General features: G+C 43.7%; 2 protein-coding genes across 7 annotated transcripts in view; both read left to right on the top strand.

Moving 5' to 3' along the window:
• LOC109871994 (transcriptional repressor p66-alpha-like) overlaps positions 1-7,457 on the top strand; it is a 62,222-nt gene extending 54,765 nt beyond the window's left edge. For all 6 annotated transcript variants that reach the window (XM_031806981.1, XM_031806980.1, XM_031806979.1 and 3 more), the window contains 4 exons: positions 1,609-1,882; positions 2,049-2,488; positions 4,299-4,554; positions 5,042-7,457. In XM_031806981.1, the coding sequence (XP_031662841.1) occupies positions 1,609-1,882; positions 2,049-2,488; positions 4,299-4,554; positions 5,042-5,178 (1,107 nt within the window). In that variant the 3' untranslated portion in view covers positions 5,179-7,457. The remainder of the gene's footprint in view (positions 1-1,608; positions 1,883-2,048; positions 2,489-4,298; positions 4,555-5,041) is intronic.
• A 732-nt stretch (positions 7,458-8,189) lies between these two features.
• LOC109872193 (NADH dehydrogenase [ubiquinone] 1 alpha subcomplex subunit 13-like) lies at positions 8,190-14,371 on the top strand. The gene is made up of 5 exons (XM_020463335.2): positions 8,190-8,356; positions 9,766-9,844; positions 9,959-10,030; positions 13,465-13,534; positions 13,731-14,371. The coding sequence occupies exons 1-5, from the start codon at positions 8,263-8,265 to the stop codon at positions 13,848-13,850; spliced, it is 435 nt and encodes a 144-aa protein (XP_020318924.1). The 5' UTR covers positions 8,190-8,262; the 3' UTR covers positions 13,851-14,371.
• Positions 14,372-20,579: the final 6,208 nt, after the last annotated feature.

The following is a 20,579-nucleotide window of genomic DNA, read 5'->3' as shown; positions in this document are numbered from 1 at the left end:
GAACTGTATCAGTGGACTAATGGGGGGAAAATACAAACATTTTAGAACTGTATCAGTGGACTAATGGGGGGAAAATACAAACATTTTAGAACTGTATCAGTGGACTAATGGGGGGAAAATACAAACATTTTAGAACTGTATCAGTGGACTAATGGGGGGAAAATACAAACATTTTAGAACTGTATCAGTGGACTAATGGGGGGAAAATACAAACATTTTAGAACTGTATCAGTGGACTAATGGGGGGAAAATACAAACATTTTAGAACTGTATCAGTGGACTAATGGGGGGAAAATACAAACATTTTAGGACTGTATCAGTGGACTAATGGGGGAAAATACAAACATTTTAGAACTGTATCAGTGGACTAATGGGGGAAAATACAAACATTTTAGAACTGTATCAGTGGACTAATGGGGGGAAAATACAAACATTTTAGAACTGTATCAGTGGACTAATGGGGGGAAAATACAAACATTTTAGAACTGTATCAGTGGACTAATGGGGGGAAAATACAAACATTTTAGAACTGTATCAGTGGACTAATGGGGGAAAATACAAACATTTTAGAACTGTATCAGTGGACTAATGGGGGGAAAATACAAAAGAAAATTGGGTGGGAAAATGGATCTTGTTCATGAAAGATTAAATGCATGAAGTTTTTTGCAACATTCTGGCTTTGATCAGCTGATGCCCACTAGATGTGGTTCACACTTGACTAATCTTAAAAATGGCACAACTACCCATCTCGATTTCTTTTCACCGAAAAGGATGGTCCAAAGTGGTTATGGTAAATTCACCTCAAATATCATTTGAGGTGAAAGATCATTTAAATAATTATAAATTAGAACACACACGCAATGCATTTAATAAACTCATAGCATGATGTCATCTGAACTTTTTCATTGCTGGCGCGAGCTTGCTGGCAAGATACAGTCCTTGTGTATGTCATGTAGCAAGTCAAAACAATATTTATCACGTCTCAACCTACTGTCTTTGATATCAGCATATTGCACAAAATAACGTTTTGCGTGTATACTTTTAGCCATTTCTAATTAGCTAGCTAGCCACTCAATACTGTTGCACCCTTTCTGGCCTCCTTGTAGTGGCCATTCAAACTGTAGCCAGCTAGCTTGTGCAGAATCATAGAGTGGTGCAATGGAGACTTGCAGATTTGATTCATCAACCCAATTGCATTCATGTTTCAGACATATTGAACCACTCGAACTCAGCTACCCTTTCCCCCTGAATGTGACACAGTTTTAATGAATCTGATCTGTCATGCTGTATTTGCATGACAACCTCAACTGGACACCTCTCCCCACTTGTCTCTGGAGTGGCACAGCGGTCTAAGGCACTGCATCGCAGTGCTAGAGGCGTTACTACAGACCTGGGGACGATCCCGGGCTGTATCACAACCGGCCGCGATTGGGAGTCCCATAGGGCGGCGCACAATTGGCCCAGCGTCTTTCGGGTTTGGCCCGGGGGAGGCTGTCATTGTAAATAAGAATTTGTTCTTAACTGACTTGCTTGGTTAAATGAAGGTTAAATAAAAAGATCTTACCCCCTTCTTTCTCCCTCTCAACCCCTTCTCACTCTCTCCCCCAGGCCTCCGCAACTAACATGAAGGTTCCTTCTCTGACCACCCAGTCTGGAAACAGCAGTGTGTCTGTGGTCAACGTGAACGACTCTCCTGCTGCCTGTCAGGCCGCAGCTAAGCAAGCCCTGCGTAAGCAGCTGGAGAAGACGCTTCTGGAGATCCCTCCTCCCAAACTTCCCACCCCAGAGCTAAACTTCCTTCCCTCGGCAGCCAACAACGAGTTCATCTACCTGGTGGGCCTGGAGGATGTGGTGCAGAACCTGCTGGACTCCATGATTAGAGGTACTATACATATTATGCTTGTGTAAACACTATATAACACTATGCTATCAGAGGTGCAAACACTACATACAGTATTCCATCATATTACATACAATTAATTTACACAATAATATCACTTCCTTATCCACCCCTCCCCCTGCTGCGCTATCCTTTTTGTCTTCCCCAGCTAAAACAGGGAAGCCCCCGGTCAAGCCCTCCATCAAAGAGCCCTTCACCTGCACCCAGTGCAGCACCGATTTTACCTGCCGTTGGAGGCAAGACAAGGCCAAGGGCGGGACCATCCTCTGTGCGGATTGCATGTCCTCCAATCAGAAGAAGGCCCTGAAGGCCGAGCACACCAATAGGCTGAAGGCTGCGTTTGTCAAGGCCCTGCAGCAGGAACAGGAGATAGAGCAGCAGATCCTCCAGCAGGCTGCCGCCCCCGTCTCTCACACCCCCTCCTCCTCTTTCTCCTCCTCATCCACCTCTCCGTCGGTGAAGGCGGAGCATCTAGTGTCCCAGCAACTGAAACAGGCCCAGGCTAGGGCCTCCTCTCTGCATCACCATCACCAACAGCACAACAGAGGACAGAGCATTGCATGCCACCACTCAACCAACATCAAACAGGTAGGGGTGACGCACTACTCCGCAGTTCCCTGAAACTGTCACATCATCACCTGTGCCACTCCAGGCCCTGTCACATTCAATTAATACAGGTCCTGTCACATTCAATTACTACAGGTCCTGTCACATTCAATTACTACAGGTCCTGTCACATTCAATTACTACAGGTCCTGTCACATTCAATTACTACAGGTCCTGTCACATTCAATTACTACAGGTCCTGTCACATTCAATTACTACAGGTCCTGTCACATTCAATTACTACAGGTCCTGTCACATTCAATTACTACAGGTCCTGTCACATTCAATTACTACAGGTCCTGTCACATTCAATTAATACAGGTCCTGTCACATTCAATTACTACAGGTCCTGTCACATTCAATGACTACAGGTCCTGTCACATTCAATTACTACAGGTCCTGTCACATTCAATTACTACAGGTCCTGTCACATTCAATTACTACAGATTCTGTCACATTCAATTACTACAGGTCCTGTCACATTCAATTACTACAGGTCCTGTCACATTCAATTACTACAGGTCCTGTCACATTCAATGACTACAGGTCCTGTCACATTCAATGACTACAGGTCCTGTCACATTCAATGACTACAGGTCCTGTCACATTCAATTACTACAGGTCCTGTCACATTCAATTACTACAGGTCCTGTCACATTCAATGACTACAGGTCCTGTCACATTCAATTACTACAGGTCCTGTCACATTCAATTACTACAGGTCCTGTCACATTCAATTACTACAGGTCCTGTCACATTCAATTACTACAGATCCTGTCACATTCAATTACTACAGGTCCTGTCACATTCAATGACTACAGGTCCTGTCACATTCAATGACTACAGGTCCTGTCACATTCAATGACTACAGGTCCTGTCACATTCAATGACTACAGGTCCTGTCACATTCAATGACTACAGGTCCTGTCACATTCAATGACTACAGGTCCTGTCACATTCAATGACTACAGGTCCTGTCACATTCAATGACTACAGGTCCTGTCACATTCAATGACTACAGGTCCTGTCACATTCAATGACTACAGGTCCTGTCACATTCAATGACTACAGGTCCTGTCACATTCAATGACTACAGGTCCTGTCACATTCAATGACTACAGGTCCTGTCACATTCAATGACTACAGGTCCTGTCACATTCAATGACTACAGGTCCTGTCACATTCAATGACTACAGGTCCTGTCACATTAAATTAGATATAGACGTTTATAATATTCACCTACATATGGTTCCCTTTTTAATATTTTGAACAACTACAATACAACATCAATACAAATGGCTGCTCCCATCAGTGGGTGTTCTGATCAGTGGTTACGCTCGCCCCCACCCGGCCTGAGATGCTTTTCCAAGGGCGGGAAAGACCAAGACCCGCTGACGCCCGGGCAGGCATGGAAGCAAGTGCACCCATAACCACCAGGATCAGCACACCCTTCGCTCACAGCGTGAAACAAAAACACAAAACACACATAACTCAACGCACCCCCACCCTCAACCCTGATTAGAGGACCTCAAACCTTTCCACTGTGCATGTGTGTATGTATTTATCCCATCACTCATTCATTCCAACATGCAGCCACAGATCACCCCATCTTTCCCATTAGATCAGCATTGTACCATTTCCTCTTGCAGTACATCCCTACATTCTACCATGGTGTCTCACTAGGGACTTGAACCTCCCCATCTGCAACAGCCCAATGGTTCCCTTGGCTTGTGTTGTATGTTCTTGTCACTCAATCTTCTTTTTCCTTCTCCCCCCCTCCCTTCCACCTCAGGGCCAGCTCTCCCGTGGCGGTGTCCCGTCTGTGGGGGTGAGGGGCGTGTCCCACTCTTTCTCCTCCTCTCAGCTGCAGAGTGCAGTGGCTGCTGCAGGCTTGGTCAGCCGGCCAGGTAAGCATGCCCATGTGCGCTCGGCTGCCCAGGGTTCAAAGTGCAGCTCCAGTGGCAGCTCCAGTGGCAGCTCCAGTGGGAACAGCAGCAGTGGTAGCGCCCAAGCCACTGCATGGAGGAAGCAGAACAACATCAACACAGGTAGACTAATACCGTCTCGGACTCCAACCCACCACCACACCTCACTGCCCCCCCCCCAACCCCTACCTCTACACCCTGAACTTTTGTCCTGTCCCAAAAATATCTCCTAGACCCTTTTATTAGTCACCTCCACCGTGGTGTTTGCAGGTCTCAATGAAAATAAGTACAAGCATTTAAGCAATATGGCTGGAGCTCCTTTACGCCCATCAGAGGGTTAGATGGATCACAATAGAGGCCAGGGATTGTTTTTGGACAAGGCATCTGACTGCTCTTTGTGTCCCCAATGCTCTGTTTCCTTCTCTCTGCTTCAGTCCCTCTGGTGGCTGGCATTCTCCTTTGACTCCCTGGCTAGCTCACCTCCCCAATAGTAGAGTTGGTCCATGATTTCCCTGCTATGATATCAATGTTATGTGTGTGTGTGTGTTTTATTCTGCTCAGTGCACCCTCCCATTCAGAGACTGACCCCTCTTCCTCTCTTTCTCTCCAGGTGTGACCATGGCCTATGTGAACCCCAGCCTGTCAGTCCATAAGACCTCGTCCACAGTGGACGCCCGCCAGAGAGAGTACCTCCTGGACATGATCCCCTCGCGCTCCATCTCCCAGACAGCTAACACGTGGAAATAATCATCTCATACTCATTAGCAATAACCTTTTACCAATAGCTACTGTTGTCAACGCAAACAATGCAATTTACAGTTAAGGAAACGCAGTCTTCAAACTTTTGAGGAGAAGCATTCTCCTTTCTTTCTTTTTTTGCAGAGTGTTTTTGTTTACTTCAAACTTTTGAGGAGAAGCATTCTCCTTTCTTTCTTTTTTTGCAGTGTTTTTGTTTCTCTTATGTTATTTTTCACGTCTGTTTGTTCTGAAGTTCACCGATGTTTGGTCAGTGTGCATAAACAGCGATTTACTCCGAAGGACAGAAATACACGTGTCTGAAGGGCTTCCTTCCATATGTTCGTCAGCCATGATGTCTGCGAGTTCATGATGCTTTGAGAATGCTGTGGTTCTCTCAAGAACTCATGAGACGGCGTTCTGCCAACTGTGTTTGATATCCGACCATGAAAACGATGTATGGAGCTTTACCTATTGGACAGAACAATGAGCTGATTGCCCTTTTGTCATCACAGACTCAGCAATGGGATGCAGACAAACTGTCGAGGTGTGTTCAAGATTAAATGACTGACTAGTTGAACTGTTTGCCTTATATTCAAGAGTACCCCCCAAAAAATATAAAAGACAAAAAATATGATCAATAAACATCTTCTTTAACTGAAAAGTTAGCTTTTTACAACCACATCTCTATTTTTGATGTAAATTGCATGTTATACAAGGGTCCACACACTTTCTGCGATTTCCCTTAAAAAAAAATTGTACTTACCTGAACCAACAATTCACTTCATCATGTTCATTGTCCAGTACGGGGGCTCTGAAAAAACATGAACAAATGCTCCAAAAACACCTAAATACAGAAACGCTCAGTATAGTGACGCAGGTCTTTGGATGTTGTACACATGCAATTGTGTCATTCCAAACTTCATCCGCAACGTTATATTCCATTTTGTACAACATCTAAAGACCTGCATCACAATAGAGCATTTCCGTCTCTAAAAGGGTGTTTTTGGTGCATTTGTTCATGTCTTTTCAGAGCCCCCCGTATGGCACAACGAGGGTGAATGGCCGTTTGGGGTAAGTTTCTCAAAAACAAGTGAAACTGGGGAAAAAGTGTCTAGACCTTTCGAAAACATGCTATTTGCTTATAGAAAAGGAAAATGATCTTTTAAAAGAAACTGAGCAGTGATGTTTTCAGTGTATAAACTCAAACGGTTGACTTAGATTTGTTGGGGTATTTACAGTAAGTTATTGGTTATTTTTTAGGACTGATGTATAAATGAACAATTCCTGTTTTGGTGTTATGGTTTTAAAAACTGAACAATTAATACTAGCCTCATATACATGTATGTTATTCAGCTATTTACAGTTTGACAGAGCCTCTCCTTTCATATGTTTCACATACGCAGAACAAGTAGAGATGATCTCTTTATTATATTGTCTGTAGCCTCTGCTTTGGTTTTACATCATTTAAATTCCCGAGTTGCCCCTTCATATGTGTAATAACATGTCTGTAAAGAGAACTAGTGGCATAATAAAGACTGTCTGAATTACATGCAAACAAAGTTTCAGTGGAAGACAATACTCTAGACTCACAGGAGTCATATCCCAGATCATTTTACAAAATGATCTCATCTGGTGATAAGAAAAAAAGTTAACATTGCAGGTATTGTCACCTGCTCAGGTACATTTCAGGTTTTTGGATTCCATGTCATGAAGCTTGGTTAGGTACAGTAACTTTTTGGTGAAGTTTGAGGATGTACAAAAGACTGAGGAGAGAATAAACATGTCTTATATTGAAATCACTCATTGATTGTGTATGCTTGGCATCAGGACCAATAACTTGTATCCCAGACAGGCCTGTGGTGAGGTAATTGGGTTTACTACAGTGCTCCTGTAGGCTCCTTTTACTTCCTCAACTACAGTCTCATACTCGCTTTTCAGTTTTGTTCTCTTCTACTGTAATTATCTTCTGTAAAAGTTCCATAGGCCTGCTATTTGGTTTATAAATGAATTAACATCTGTGTTTGGGTTTCTGTCTACTGCTGTCAAAATTGTTAAGGAAATAATTTCAGTGCTAGTTCAGATGCCATCGCTGAGAAATATGAAAAACGTGACACCTAGCGCAAGAACTGAAGTTGGACCACAGAACCACTACACAACACTGACCGCCAGCAACCACCCTGTTTCTTAGGGCAGATTGGGCTCTTCACTGTCAAGCGTAACCCTCCCACCCATTCATGTTTCCCAGCTCCAAGAAGTACCAATAAACATACGAAGTCATTTGAACCCTTTCATTTAGTGGGAATGTGTCATTAAATTGTTGCTTCTGCCAGTCATAGTATTATTTTTCAGGACTTGATTTTCTATTACACTTTTGCTTGGCCGGGGGCGAAAGAGCCCATTCTCCTGTGGTTTGTCGCGCTAGACAAGAAGTAGATTAATATGGTATCACGCTCAGATGACCGAAAGTGACTTTTCGTAGCAGGTTAGGATCGCATTTTACCTAACCCTAAACGTTTTCCTAATGTAACCGTATTCTCCTAACCTGCTGCACAAAATATCCTAACTCCTCAATTACACAGACAGGGAATTTGCGTTTTGGGACACCAAAAGTAGATCCATTTCCAATGGAACGCTACATTTGCGTTGCAGAGGCAGTATGTTGTCGAACATATGCATAACGTGTGTGTTGAAGGCTTGGCAGAAAGGGTAGCAGAAAGTGAATGTGGTTGCGCACATATCCGATTGGACACTTGGTGTGATCGAGGCGTTATTGTGCAAATTGGCACGCAGCATCATCTGGATATGTGTGCAACATAAATTCAACATGAACCTTCTGCTACCATTTCTGTCAAGCAGTTTGCATACAATGTGATGTATACATTCGATAAATGCAACGCCACCCGGAACAGATCGCACTGCAACTGTCTCTGCGACGCAATACTGAAAGGCACTTCTGGTGTTCCAAAACGCAAAACATTGTGTGGGTGATCGAGGAGTTACCTCCTACGAAAAGTCACTTCCGGCCGTAGCTGTATACCATCTAGTCAAAACCGTCACGCTCCGGTCTGTTTTGGAGAAGGGAAGGAGTGGAAGATGGCGGCGTCCAAGGTGAAGCAGGACATGCCTCCTCCTGGAGGTTATGGCCCTGTCGACTATAAGAGAAATCTCCCGAAACGGGGACTTTCTGGTCAGTATACTAGTTACAGTTGTAATGGCCGAAGTTCTGAGGAGATCATTTTACAGTCAAACAACTACCCCAATGCTAGTGGCTAACAAGTTTAATATTTTAGCTAGCTAGTGATATTAGCTATTTATTCTACCATTACATAGTTGTTACCATGTTTATTATCCCACTATTGTACTTTATAAATATGGAAACCGATGTAGCGACGTGTAGTTGCTACCAACTATAGTTTGTTGGTTCAGCTTGCTAGCTTCATGGTGAAGTCTAATCAGTTGCCTAGCTTCATGGTGAAGTCTAATCAGTGAAACATCATGTACATTCCCCCTTGTCAGTTGTTTGAAAACCAGGCTGTGTTGGCTTTATTTGAATGTATGCCATGCATCGCGCAGTAATGTAAACAATTAACAGATCAGTCCAAGTTCAATTTAACAGATCTAACATCAAAACAGTAGTAGCTAGGTTTCCATCCAATTGGCCAAAGATTTTCATTGGAATATTCAAAACTCACCATAAAAACAATGTGCATTATTTTCCCACCAGAGAAGCGTTTCCATCAAATTGACTTGTTGCGGATAAACGTATTTGCTTGATGAAGTAGTGCACATAAACATACAGTTTGCGGATAAAATCACATGTACCGAATAAAACAATAGAAGTTAAATGAGTTTCCATCGAATTTGAAATAGTGAGTGTGCCCACTGGTATATTGGCATATGCGCGCTAGCCAACAGCTCGCAGATACAGTGCAGGTAGGATAGTCTACACCAGGTGTTCCCAAACTTTTTCACTCAGGCCCCCCTTCCAGCATTGGGGAACATCTTGTGCCCCATCTGTCTATTTCTATGAGCACAAACACTGTTCATGACAGTTTGCCTGATTTAAGTTTGTGACAAAACTACTTAGTATAGCATAGAGAATCATTGTACAATATAAACCAATGTGAAATATGTTTTCCATAACCAATAATATTAGATTTTCAGCTGTTTGAAGCTGGTGTACAAAACAAAGTAAAATATGAAAAAATGAATCTTAAGCATGGAAATAGCACACAAAATATATCTACGGCTTCTTAGACTTGCTTTCAATGCCAGTAACATCTATAACACAGATTTCTATGTGAATTTGTGTCAGGTGACCCAAAAAGTTACATATTGCAGCTTTAAAGCTGTGTCTTCAATTCTACACATTTTGCCATGTCTAATGTGTATTCATGTGATATTTGAGTGATTCAAACATTACAACAAAAGGCCTGTTCACATTTTTTTATTTTTTTTAATCAAATATGTACTTTACTCGCATAAAGGTTGGATGGAAACCTGATTAGTAACTTGCATTAGTGGTCAAATTGGTTGTGGTGATTCTTATCTCACTGAAATAAATGGCTGACAATTAATATACATTCTTATTTTCAGGGTATAGCATGCTCACCATTGGAGTTGGTGTCATGTGTTTCGGTTATTGGAGACTCTTCAAATGGAACAGGGAGAGGAGGTAAGAATTGCCGTAATCCAGTTAATGTCACTGATTCATTGTACCAATTCAGATCATTGTGACGAGTTATTGTTGGTCAATGTCCTTCTGTTATGTTCTGCTGGTGTGTTGTAGGCGGTTGCAGATTGAGGAGCTGGAAGCGAGGATAGCTCTTCTGCCTTTGCTGCAAGCAGAGCAGGACCGGAGGTAAGGGAGAGAGAGTCAAAGGCTACTTCAACAGGGGTATAGGTGATGTGCCAATGAACAGTGTTGGGGGTAACGCATTACATAATCAGATTACTTTTATGAGTAAGGGAGTGAAGTAAAGCATTATTTTTCCTAATTAGGTCATATTATTAGTCTGTACAGCTGTTTGGCTTACAGTACATATGGCTAATTAAGCAGCTGATATGATAGTGCAGCACTTGTAGACTAGCACAGGAAAGCAGCGCCACGGATGAAAGGAGAAACTAGTGATCAAACCTAAGTTAGTCAGTAGCCTATCTTTTACGACTCGGGGAAACCATGCAGTTTAGGCTACCGATTAAATGAGTTATGATGAACTTCATAGGGTAGTGAAAGTGCAAGATGATGAGCTTGATGCTCCATTCCAATAAATATCAAGGGTTTTATTCTGGTGACATGATGGTCGATGCCATTTGGGGAAAATATAAATATATTTAATACATACAGTGGCTTGCAAAAGTATTCACCCCCTTGGCATTTTCCCTATTTTGTTGCCCTACAACCTGGAAATAAAATAGATTTTGGGGGGGTTTGTATCATTTGATTTACACTTTGCCTACCACTTTGAAGATGCAAAGTATTTTTTATTGTGAAACAAACAAGAAACAATACCAGAACTTGAGCGTGCATAACTATTCACCTCCCCAAAGTCAATACTTTGTAGAGCCATTACAGCAATTACAGCTGCAAGTCTCTTGGGGTATGTCTCTATAAGCTTGGTAAAGCCACTGGGCTTTTTACCCAAATGTTTCCCCTTAAACCACTCGAGTGATGCTTCAGCAGTATGCTTAGGGTCATTGTCCTGCTGGAAGGTGAACCTCAAATCAAATTTTATTTGTCACATACACATGGTTAGCAGATGTTAATGCGAGTGTAGCGAAATGCTTGTGCTTCTAGTTCCGACAATGCAGTAATAACCAACAAGTAATCTAACTAACAATTCAAAACTACTGTCTTATACACAGTGTAAGGGGATAAAGAATATGTACATAAGGATATATGAATGAGTGATGGTACAGAGCAGCATAGGCAAGATACAGTAGATGGTATCGAGTACAGTATATACATATGAGATATGTATATACATATGGCTAGTGATACATGTATTACATAAGGATACAGTCGATGATATAGAGTACAGTATATACGTATGCATATGAGATGAATAATGTAGAGTAAGTAACATTATATAAGGTAGCATTGTTTAAAGTGGCTAGTGATATATTTACATCATTTCCCATCAATTCCCATTATTAAAGTGGCTGGAGTTGAGTCAGTGTCAGTGTGTTGGCAGCAGCCACTCAATGTTAGTGGTGGCTGTTTAACAGTCTGATGGCCTTGAGATAGAAGCTGTTTTTCAGTCTCTCGGTCCCAGCTTTGATGCACCTGTACTGACCTCGCCTTCTGGATGATAGCGGGGTGAACAGGCAGTGGCACGGGTGGTTGATGTCCTTGATGATCTTTATGGCCTTCCTGTAACATCGGGTAGTGTAGGTGTCCTGGAGGGCAGGTAGTTTGCCCCCGGTGATGCTTTGTGCAGACCTCACTACCCTCTGGAGAGCCTTACGGTTGAGGGCGGAGCAGTTGCCGTACCAGGCGGTGATACAGCCCGCCAGGATGCTCTCGATTGTGCATCTGTAGAAGTTTGTGAGTGCTTTTGGTGACAAGCCGAATTTCTTCAGCCTCCTGAGGTTGAAGAGGCGCTGCTGCGCATTCTTCACGATGCTGTCTGTGTGAGTGGACCAATTCAGTTTGTCTGTGATGTGTATGCCGAGGAACTTAAAACTTGCTACCCTCTCCACTACTGTTCCATCGATGTGGATAGGGGGGTGTTCCCTCTGCTGTTTCCTGAAGTCCACAATCATCTCCTTAGTTTTGTTGACGTTGAGTGTGAGGTTATTTTCCTGACACCACACTCCGAGGGCCCTCACCTCCTCCCTGTAGGCCGTCTCGTCGTTGTTGGTAATCAAGCCTACCACTGTTGTGTCGTCCGCAAACTTGATGATTGAGTTGGAGGTGTGCGTGGCCACGCAGTCGTGGGTGAACAGGGAGTACAGGAGAGGGCTCAGAACGCACCCTTGTGGGGCCCCAGTGTTGAGGATCAGCGGGGAGGAGATGTTGTTGCCTACCCTCACCACCTGGGGGCGGCCCGTCAGGAAGTCCAGTACCCAGTTGCACAGGGCGGGGTCGAGACCCAGGGTCTCGTGCTTGATGACGAGCTTGGAGGGTACTATGGTGTTGAATGCCGAGCTGTAGTCAATGAACAGCATTCTCACATAAGCCATGTTTCCGTGAAGCAAAGAACGTTACAGTCTCTGATGTCCCTCTGGAATGCTACCCTTGCTCGGATTTCATCAACCTTGTTGTCAAGAGACTGGACATTGGCAAGAAGAATGCTAGGGAGTGGTGCACGGTGTGCCCGTCTCCGGAGTCTGACCAGAAGACCGCCTCGTTTCCCTCTTTTTCGGAGTCGTTTTTTTGGGTCGCTGCATGGGATCCACTCCGTTGTCCTGTTTGTAAGGCAGAACACAGGATCCGCGTCGCGAAAAACATATTCTTGGTCGTACTGATGGTGAGTTGACGCTGATCTTATATTCAGTAGTTCTTCTCGACTGTATGTAATGAAACCTAAGATGACCTGGGGTACCAATGTAAGAAATAACACGTAAAAAAACAAAAAACTGCATAGTTTCCTAGGAACGCGAAGCGAGGCGGCCATCTCTGTCCCAGTCTCAAATCTCTTGAAGAATGAAACAGGTTTCCCTCAAGAATTTCCCTATATTTAGTGCCATCCATCATTCCTTCAATTCTGACCAGTTTCAATTATTTGAAACAAGTTAGTTTTTTTTCACTTCACCAATTTGAACTATTTTGTGTTTGTCCATTACATGGAATTCAAATAAAAATCCATTTAAATTACAGGTTGTAATGCAAGAATATAGGAAAAACGCCAAGGGGGATGAATACTTTTGCAAGGCACTGTAATAATCTCATCATGTAGACTAGCCTACCTACACATATCTGCACTGTATCGTGCTATTGGCTAGCGCAAACATGCCAAGACCAGAGTAGGCACATGTACTATTTAAGTGTTTGTGACAAAATGATCTGTACAGATAAAAATACGAGGGAAGCACATTGAACTTTGTATTCGTTACATAAAAAATGTAAGCAGAAAAAGTACACATTTTCTGTGGACGACATCATGCAATTACATTTTTTTTAAAATCCGCAATAAGTCAGTTTAATGGAAACAACACTTGGGAAAATGTGAATATTTTCTTCATGTAGAATATTCACATGAACGAACATATGTCGTCAATTGGATAGAAACCTAGTTACTGGATTATCTGTTTTAGGAGCTCTAAATGTAGCAGATTTTTTTCTCTCTATAGGCAACTACGGATGCTGAGGGAGAATCTGGAGGAGGAAGCAGTTGTAATGAAAGGTGTCCCCGGCTGGAAGGTAAAGAGAAGCTTGATTCCATTTCAGTCTAGACACACACATCTGTTTTATTTGTCAATTGTCATGAAGCGGGAAATGGTAGTTCTAAATGTTCTAGAATATGCACTAAAATGAAAGCAAGAAAAGGTAATAACCCTGCAATGCTGCTTATTCTACAGTGAGGATGAATACTAAGCTCCTATTTGTTTCCGTCTAGGTGGGCGAGAATGTCTTCCACACAGACCGCTGGGTGGCCCCCCTCACAGAGGAGCTGTTTAACCTTCGACCCCGTGAAGAGCTTCTCCACAAGCGCTTTGGCTTCCTGTGGTACGTGTAGCCGCACCCCAGTCCAACTGTGTACACCTCAGCTACCATACCAGCCACAGCCAGTACCCTTTTGACCGGAGTCCACAACTCCACACAGCTTGTAAATGTTCTATATTAAAGTCATCTTTTCTGTACCCCATACTGATTCTCTGTCAGTTTTGTTTATTTTAATTACTGAAGGAATATTACAGGATTACCAGGAACTTTAATGCATTCTATAGCCAGGCCTACATGGTTGTCATCATTCCTGCTTCTTTTTCCCTCCAGGTTAGTGAAATTGTGTAGTCTACCCAACATGTAAGCACCTATTCAAATCACAAGTCTGAATTCTTCCCTTATAACAATATGCAATAGAATAACTTGTTGTCAATGCAATGTGGATTTTCCAATGGCTGTCTGTGCAGCCCCGAACACAGTCTTCCAGCCCTAATGGATGGAGTGATTCTGTTGAGCGGTGCCAAACAGGCTACTCTTCAGACTCCTTTGAGCCTTGTTGGGGAATTTCAACCAAATAAAGTTGTTTTCCTTTTAGCCTGCTATTCAGTGAGATGCAGTCATGTTAAATTGCTCTTCATTGTGCTGGCACCTGTTACAACAGGAAGCCTGACTGCAGTGGTCAGTGGAGGCAAGGACCATCATCAAGCTTATTCAGGAGCGCTCTATATAACAGAATGCCTAGCCGCATGATAGAAATGTGTTGTGTAGAACAGACATGCCTCTGTCATGTGGAGAACTGTGTCTGCCAACTACACATTACTATTTGCAACCAAAATCCAGTCCAAACATGCCAACATATCTGATCTTAAGTCAGTTGTGCATGTTATTTATTGTTTTGTTGTGGTTAAGATTGGGGCAAGAGGTAGGGAACTGGTCTACCCAATATAAAAGATCAACTGGCAGACAAACAAAAATAGCATAAATAGGAAAGTATACCAGTTTAATTTGAGGACCAGGATGTTGACAGCTGCGGAGGGGGAGGTTTTTCGGGCGGTTGAGGGGCAGCTCTCGGGGAACTGTGGGGGAATCTTGAATGGTTGGCCTAGCGGTTGGGAGCTTGGGCCGGTGGCCGATAGGTCGCTGGTTCGTGTACCCGATTAGACTTGGCTGGAGATCTGTTGACGTGCCCTAAGGTGGGGCGCTTGACCCTGTTGCTCCTGTGGGTCGCTCTGGATGGGAGTGTCTGCTAGATGACTGAATTGAATGTAAATGTTGTGCGGCTTCACTGCAGGTAGATTGTATGTTTTAAAATACAATAAATGCCCCCCAAAAAAAAGATTGGGGCAAGAAACGCTGATCCTACATCTGCTTCAGTGGTAATGTCTTCAGCAATTATTTTGTCCCATTCAACAAAGGGGGCCAACACTTGTCACTCCACCCAGACTATGTTCAACATTCACACTGAAAGAAAAACTGTGACAGATGAAAAGAGACTTGCCCTTTCCTTGTTCTTTTCAGCCTCTTGCGGTCTCTGGATGACACCTATCTGCTGTTGGTAACACTGCTTCATTATGTGCAGATGGAGTGAGAGGCCTCAACGCTTTCATTGTTATGTCCAGTTCATCGGTGGGAGCTTGAAAATCGGTTACTAGGTCCCTGCATCTGGCACACACCCCTCTCAACTGCTTTGCATTCCAGCGGTGTGTTACCCTGTACTTTAGCTTAGTTAGACTGTTTACTTTGAACTAATCAGATTCACCCACATTGAGTCCTGAAAGGGCATCACTCACACAGGAGGTGTGCATCACTGTGAGTTTGAGAGGCGAGACAAACAAAAATACCAATTTGTGACAGATTCTGAAGATGAACTACAGCTGTTCTGACCTGGAGGAGATGCCCAGAAAGCCTCCCTCAGGTGAGACTGAACACCGCCTCACTCATGTAGCTACTCTTGTTAAGGCATTCTTGTCATTGGATTATGTTTTTTCATGTGTAGTGTTTGAGGAAGTTCTCTCTCCTCCAACAATGCTGAAAAAAATATTGTTTCCACATGATTTGCTATCATTCCCTCAAAATTCTCACATTCCTGTTACAAGTATTTATGTAAATATTATTGTAAAAATTGTGACAGACCGGTGTCAGATTGATGGTATGTTATGAATAATTCTGCTGTGTGACATTTGAGGATTACCGTGGCCCCATAGGGATTAGTAGAGGGGTTGGGAGGTCTTTACCTGCCTTTAATGTTCTCTTTTAAATCAGACCATCAATCTAATTGAAATTTAGTAGTGTTTAAAATATTTTCTCACAGAATTCCTAACGAATCATCTAAATCCCATAAAAGAGAGAATTTAGTGTAACATCAGATGAAGAAAAAATTCCCTATGGAGGAAGAACCATTTAGAGAAACCAGTTGCAGCAGTCCAGCCCTTCATCCACCATGCCACACTCTCCCTCATTTCCCCTACCCATCACCAGCTTCCAATCTGGGGCAAAGAGGCCGTGCTAGATACCCCCCAGCATCACTCATTCATAATGGATATACACTGAGTATACAAAACATTAAGGACACCTGCTCTTTCCTTGACATAGTCTATCCAGGTGAAAGCTATAATCCCTTATTGACGTCACCTGTTAAATCCACTTCAATCCGTAGAGATCAGGGTTCCCCAACTGGCTGCCTGTGGGGGTTTTATTTTGTCCTCATGTGTTCTGAGCTCCCCAAAGGTTTTTTGTTTCTTTCAATGTTGGATATAAAACAATTGAACACCAGGAATTCAGCTGTTCCCAAGCGTAAATCTGTTCCCAAGTATTTCCATGCATAATAGAGAGATCATATACAAATGTAAGCAAGGTTTGAAATAATGTTTTTGTCCAATTATCTGTTCAGGCTTCTTGCGGTCAATTTACAGTATACAAATTATTTGTAATTATGTTCCGGCCACCGATCGTCCACTCAAGACAAAAATCGACCCACGGCTGTATCTAGTTGATGGTCCCTGCTGTAGATGAAGGGGAGGAGACATGTTAAAGAAGGATTTTAAAGCCTTGAGACATGAATTGTGTGTGTGTGTCATTCAGAGGGAGAATGGGTAAGAAAAAAGATTTAAGTACCTTTGAACGGGGCATGGTAGTAGGTGCCAGGTGCACCAGTTTGAGTGTGTCAAGAACTGCAACGCTGCTGGGTTTTACACGCTCAGCGGTTTCCCGTGTGTATCAAGAATGGGTCCACCACCCAAAGGACATCCAGCCAACTTGACACAACTGTGGGAAGCATTGGAGTCGACATAGGCCAGCATCCCTGTGGGACACTTTGTCCATGCCCCAACGAATTGATGCTGTTCTAAGGGCAGAAGGGGGTGCAACTCAATATTAGGAAATTGTTCCTAATGTTTTGTACACTCATTGTATATGCTGTTAATAGAGCTGTGTATTAGAGCAGGATGCACTGAAAGTTCAACGCTTGCTTCCTGATCTCACAGTGGCCATTGATTAGACAGCAGAGGGTACTGCGTACTGGCCAGTACATCACTGGGGCCAAGCTTCCTGCCATCCAGGACTTCTATACCAGGTGTCAGAGGAAGGCCCTAAGTGCTCTATTCTTGCCCTGCACCAGGACTTTACAGCAGTGTGAGAGAACTGACTTCCCTTTCCTCTCATTTCTCCCCGCAGAGGTAAGGGAACTACTATGAATCAATGAATGCTAGCCAAGGTTCAAGCATCTTGCTTTCCCTCAGACACCGAGGCATCCCCATCGCCAGTGTGGACATCCCCTCATGTGACTACAACGTATACACACACTTGGATGAAAGCATCAAGACAGCCTAATCAATAATAAACTGCTTGATATGATATCTACCTGCAGGATTACCATGGGCTAAAAACCTATCCAAGGTTAGTCTTATTTGATAATGTTGGACTGATGATGCCGTAATGTGTTCTTTTACTGCCAGTATAAGATAAGACATGATATTGTTGGATAATGGTGCTGGTGGGGATGGCTGCCGTTTTACGGGCTCATAACCAACTGTGCTATTTAGTTTGTTTTTGTTTGTAACTAATTTTGTACATAATGTTGCTGCTACCGTCTCTTATGACCGAAAAGAGATTCTGGGCATCAGAACAACGATTACTCACCTCGAACAGGACAGAGATTTTTTTATTTAATGAGTCTGACGCGAAGGATATACTGCTTTGTGAAGACAAGGCCCAAATCTACAATTAAGACTATCCAATCAACGGGACATTAAAAACGGTAATATCTTATGTTTCACCGAGACGTGTCTGAAAGACGACACGGATAATATAGAGCTGGCTGGCTTCTCCATGCATCGGCAGGACAGAGCAGCTTCGTCCGATAAAACGAGGGGCAGGAGTGTGTGTCTATTTGTCAATAACACCTGGTGCCCAATGTCTAATATTAAAGAAGTCTTGAGGTATTGCTCACCTGAGGTAGAATACTTCATGATAAACTGTAGACCACACTATCTACCAAGAGAGTTCTCATATTATTCGTAGCCGTCTACTTACCACCACAGACCGATGCTGGCACTAAGACCGCACTCAACGAACTGTATAAGGCCATAAGAAAACAAGATAATGCTCATCCAGAAGTGGGATGGGGACTTTAATGCCGGCAAACTTAAATCTGTTTAACCTCATTTCTACCAGCATGTCACATGTGCAACCAGAGGGAAGAAAAACTCTAGATCACCTCCACACACAGAGATGCATAAAAAGCCCTCCATTTGGCAAATCTGACCAGAATTCTATCCTCCTGATTCCTGCTTACAAGCAAAAACTAAAGCAGGAAGTACCAGTGACTCACTTAATACGGAAGTGGTCAGATGACACGGATGCTACGCTACAGGACTGTTTTGCTAGCACACATTGGAATATGTTCCAGGATTCATCCATGAGTATACCACCTCAGTCACCAGCTACATCAGTAAGTGCATCGACAACGTCGTCCCCACAGTGACCGTATGTACATTTCCCAACCAGATGCCATGGATTACAGGCAACATTAGCACAAGCTAAGGGCTAGAGCTGCCGCTTTCAAGGAGCGGGACACTAATCCGGACGCTTATAAGAAATTCCGCTATGCCCTCAGACGAACCATCAAACCATCAAACAGGCAATACAGAACTAAGATTGAATCCTACAACACAGGCTCTGATGATTGTCGGATGTTGTAGGGCTTGAAAAACAGACTACAAAGGGAAACCCAGCAACGAGCTGCCCAGTGACGCGAGTCTACCAGACGAGCTAAATGCCTTTTATGCTCACTTCGAGGTAAGCAACACTGAAGCATGCATGAGAGCACCAGCTGTTCCGAACGACCAACATGTTTCAAACAGACCACCATAGTGTCCCTGTGCCCAAGAAAGCGAAGGTAACTTGCCTAAATGATTACCACCCCGTAGAACTCACGTCGGTAGCCATGAAGTACTTTGAAAGGCTGGTCATGGCTCACATCATGCCGGAAACCCTAGACCAACTCCAATTCGCATACCGCCCCAACAGATCACGCAATCGCACTCCACACTGCCCTTTCCCACCTGGACAAAAGGAACACCTATGCGAGAATGCTGTTCATTGACTACAGCTCGGTGTTCAACACCATAGTGCCCACAAAGCTCATCACTAAGCTAAGGACTCTGGGACTAAACTCCTCCCTCTGGGACTGGAACCTGGACTTCCTGACGGGTCATCCCCAGGTAGTAAGAGTAGGCAATAACACATCTGCCACGCTGATCCTCAACACTGGGGACCCTCAGTGGTGTGTACTTAGTCCCCTCCTGTATTCCCTGTTCACCCATAACTGTGTGGCCAAACACGACTCCAACACAATCATTAAGTTTGCTGACGACACAACAGTGGTAGTAGGCCTGATCACAGAGAACAATGAGACAGCATACAGGGAGGTCAGAGACCTGGCAGCGTGGTGCCAGGACAACAACCTCTCCCTCAATGTGAGCAAGACAAAGGAGCTGATTTTGGACTATAGGAAAAGGAGGGCTGAACAGACCCCCATTCACATCGACGGGGCTGTAGTGGAGCGGGTCGAGAGTTAAGTTCCTTGGTGTACACATCACCAACAAACTATCATGGTCCAAACACACCAAGACAGTTGTGAAGAGGGCACGACAACACCTTTTCCCCCTCAGGAGACTGAAAAAAATGTAACATGTGTCCCCAGATCCTCAAAAAGTTTTACAGCTTGTCAATCGAGAGCATCCTGACCGGTTGCATCACCGCCTGGTATGTTAACTGCTCGGCATCTGACCATAAGGCACTAGTGCGTATGGCCCAGTACATCACTGGGGCCAAGCTTCCTGACATTCAGGACCTATATACTAGGCGGTGTCAGGCCCCAAAAATTGTCCAGTCACCCAAGAGACTCGTCACCTGTCATACTGTTCTCTCTGCTACCGCACGGCCAAGTCTAGGACCAAAAGGCTCCTTAACAGCCTCTATGCCCAAGCCATAAGACTCCTGAACAATTATTCAAATGGCCACCTGGAATATTTATAGTGTCATTTTTTCCCCTTTCACTTTAGGTTAACTATTTCTTGAACTGCATTGTTGGTTAAGGGCTTGTAAGGTCTACACCAGTTTAATTTTATGACCTCTAATTTGTGATTTCAGGGTGAGACAAGGCCAGTGTTGACTGTATAAACCCGACAGTGCTAATACATGGCACCAAAGAAATGTGCTGTCAGTTTCGGTGGGACACATTACCTGGTGGGATTAGTGCTTAATTTGAGCCTGATCCTGTTCATCTCTCAGGAACCCATTT

Source organism: Oncorhynchus kisutch, linkage group LG27, assembly GCF_002021735.2.
Source record: "Oncorhynchus kisutch isolate 150728-3 linkage group LG27, Okis_V2, whole genome shotgun sequence".
Classification (NCBI taxonomy): domain Eukaryota; kingdom Metazoa; phylum Chordata; class Actinopteri; order Salmoniformes; family Salmonidae; genus Oncorhynchus; species Oncorhynchus kisutch.
This window is presented reverse-complemented; position numbering and strand designations above follow the sequence as displayed.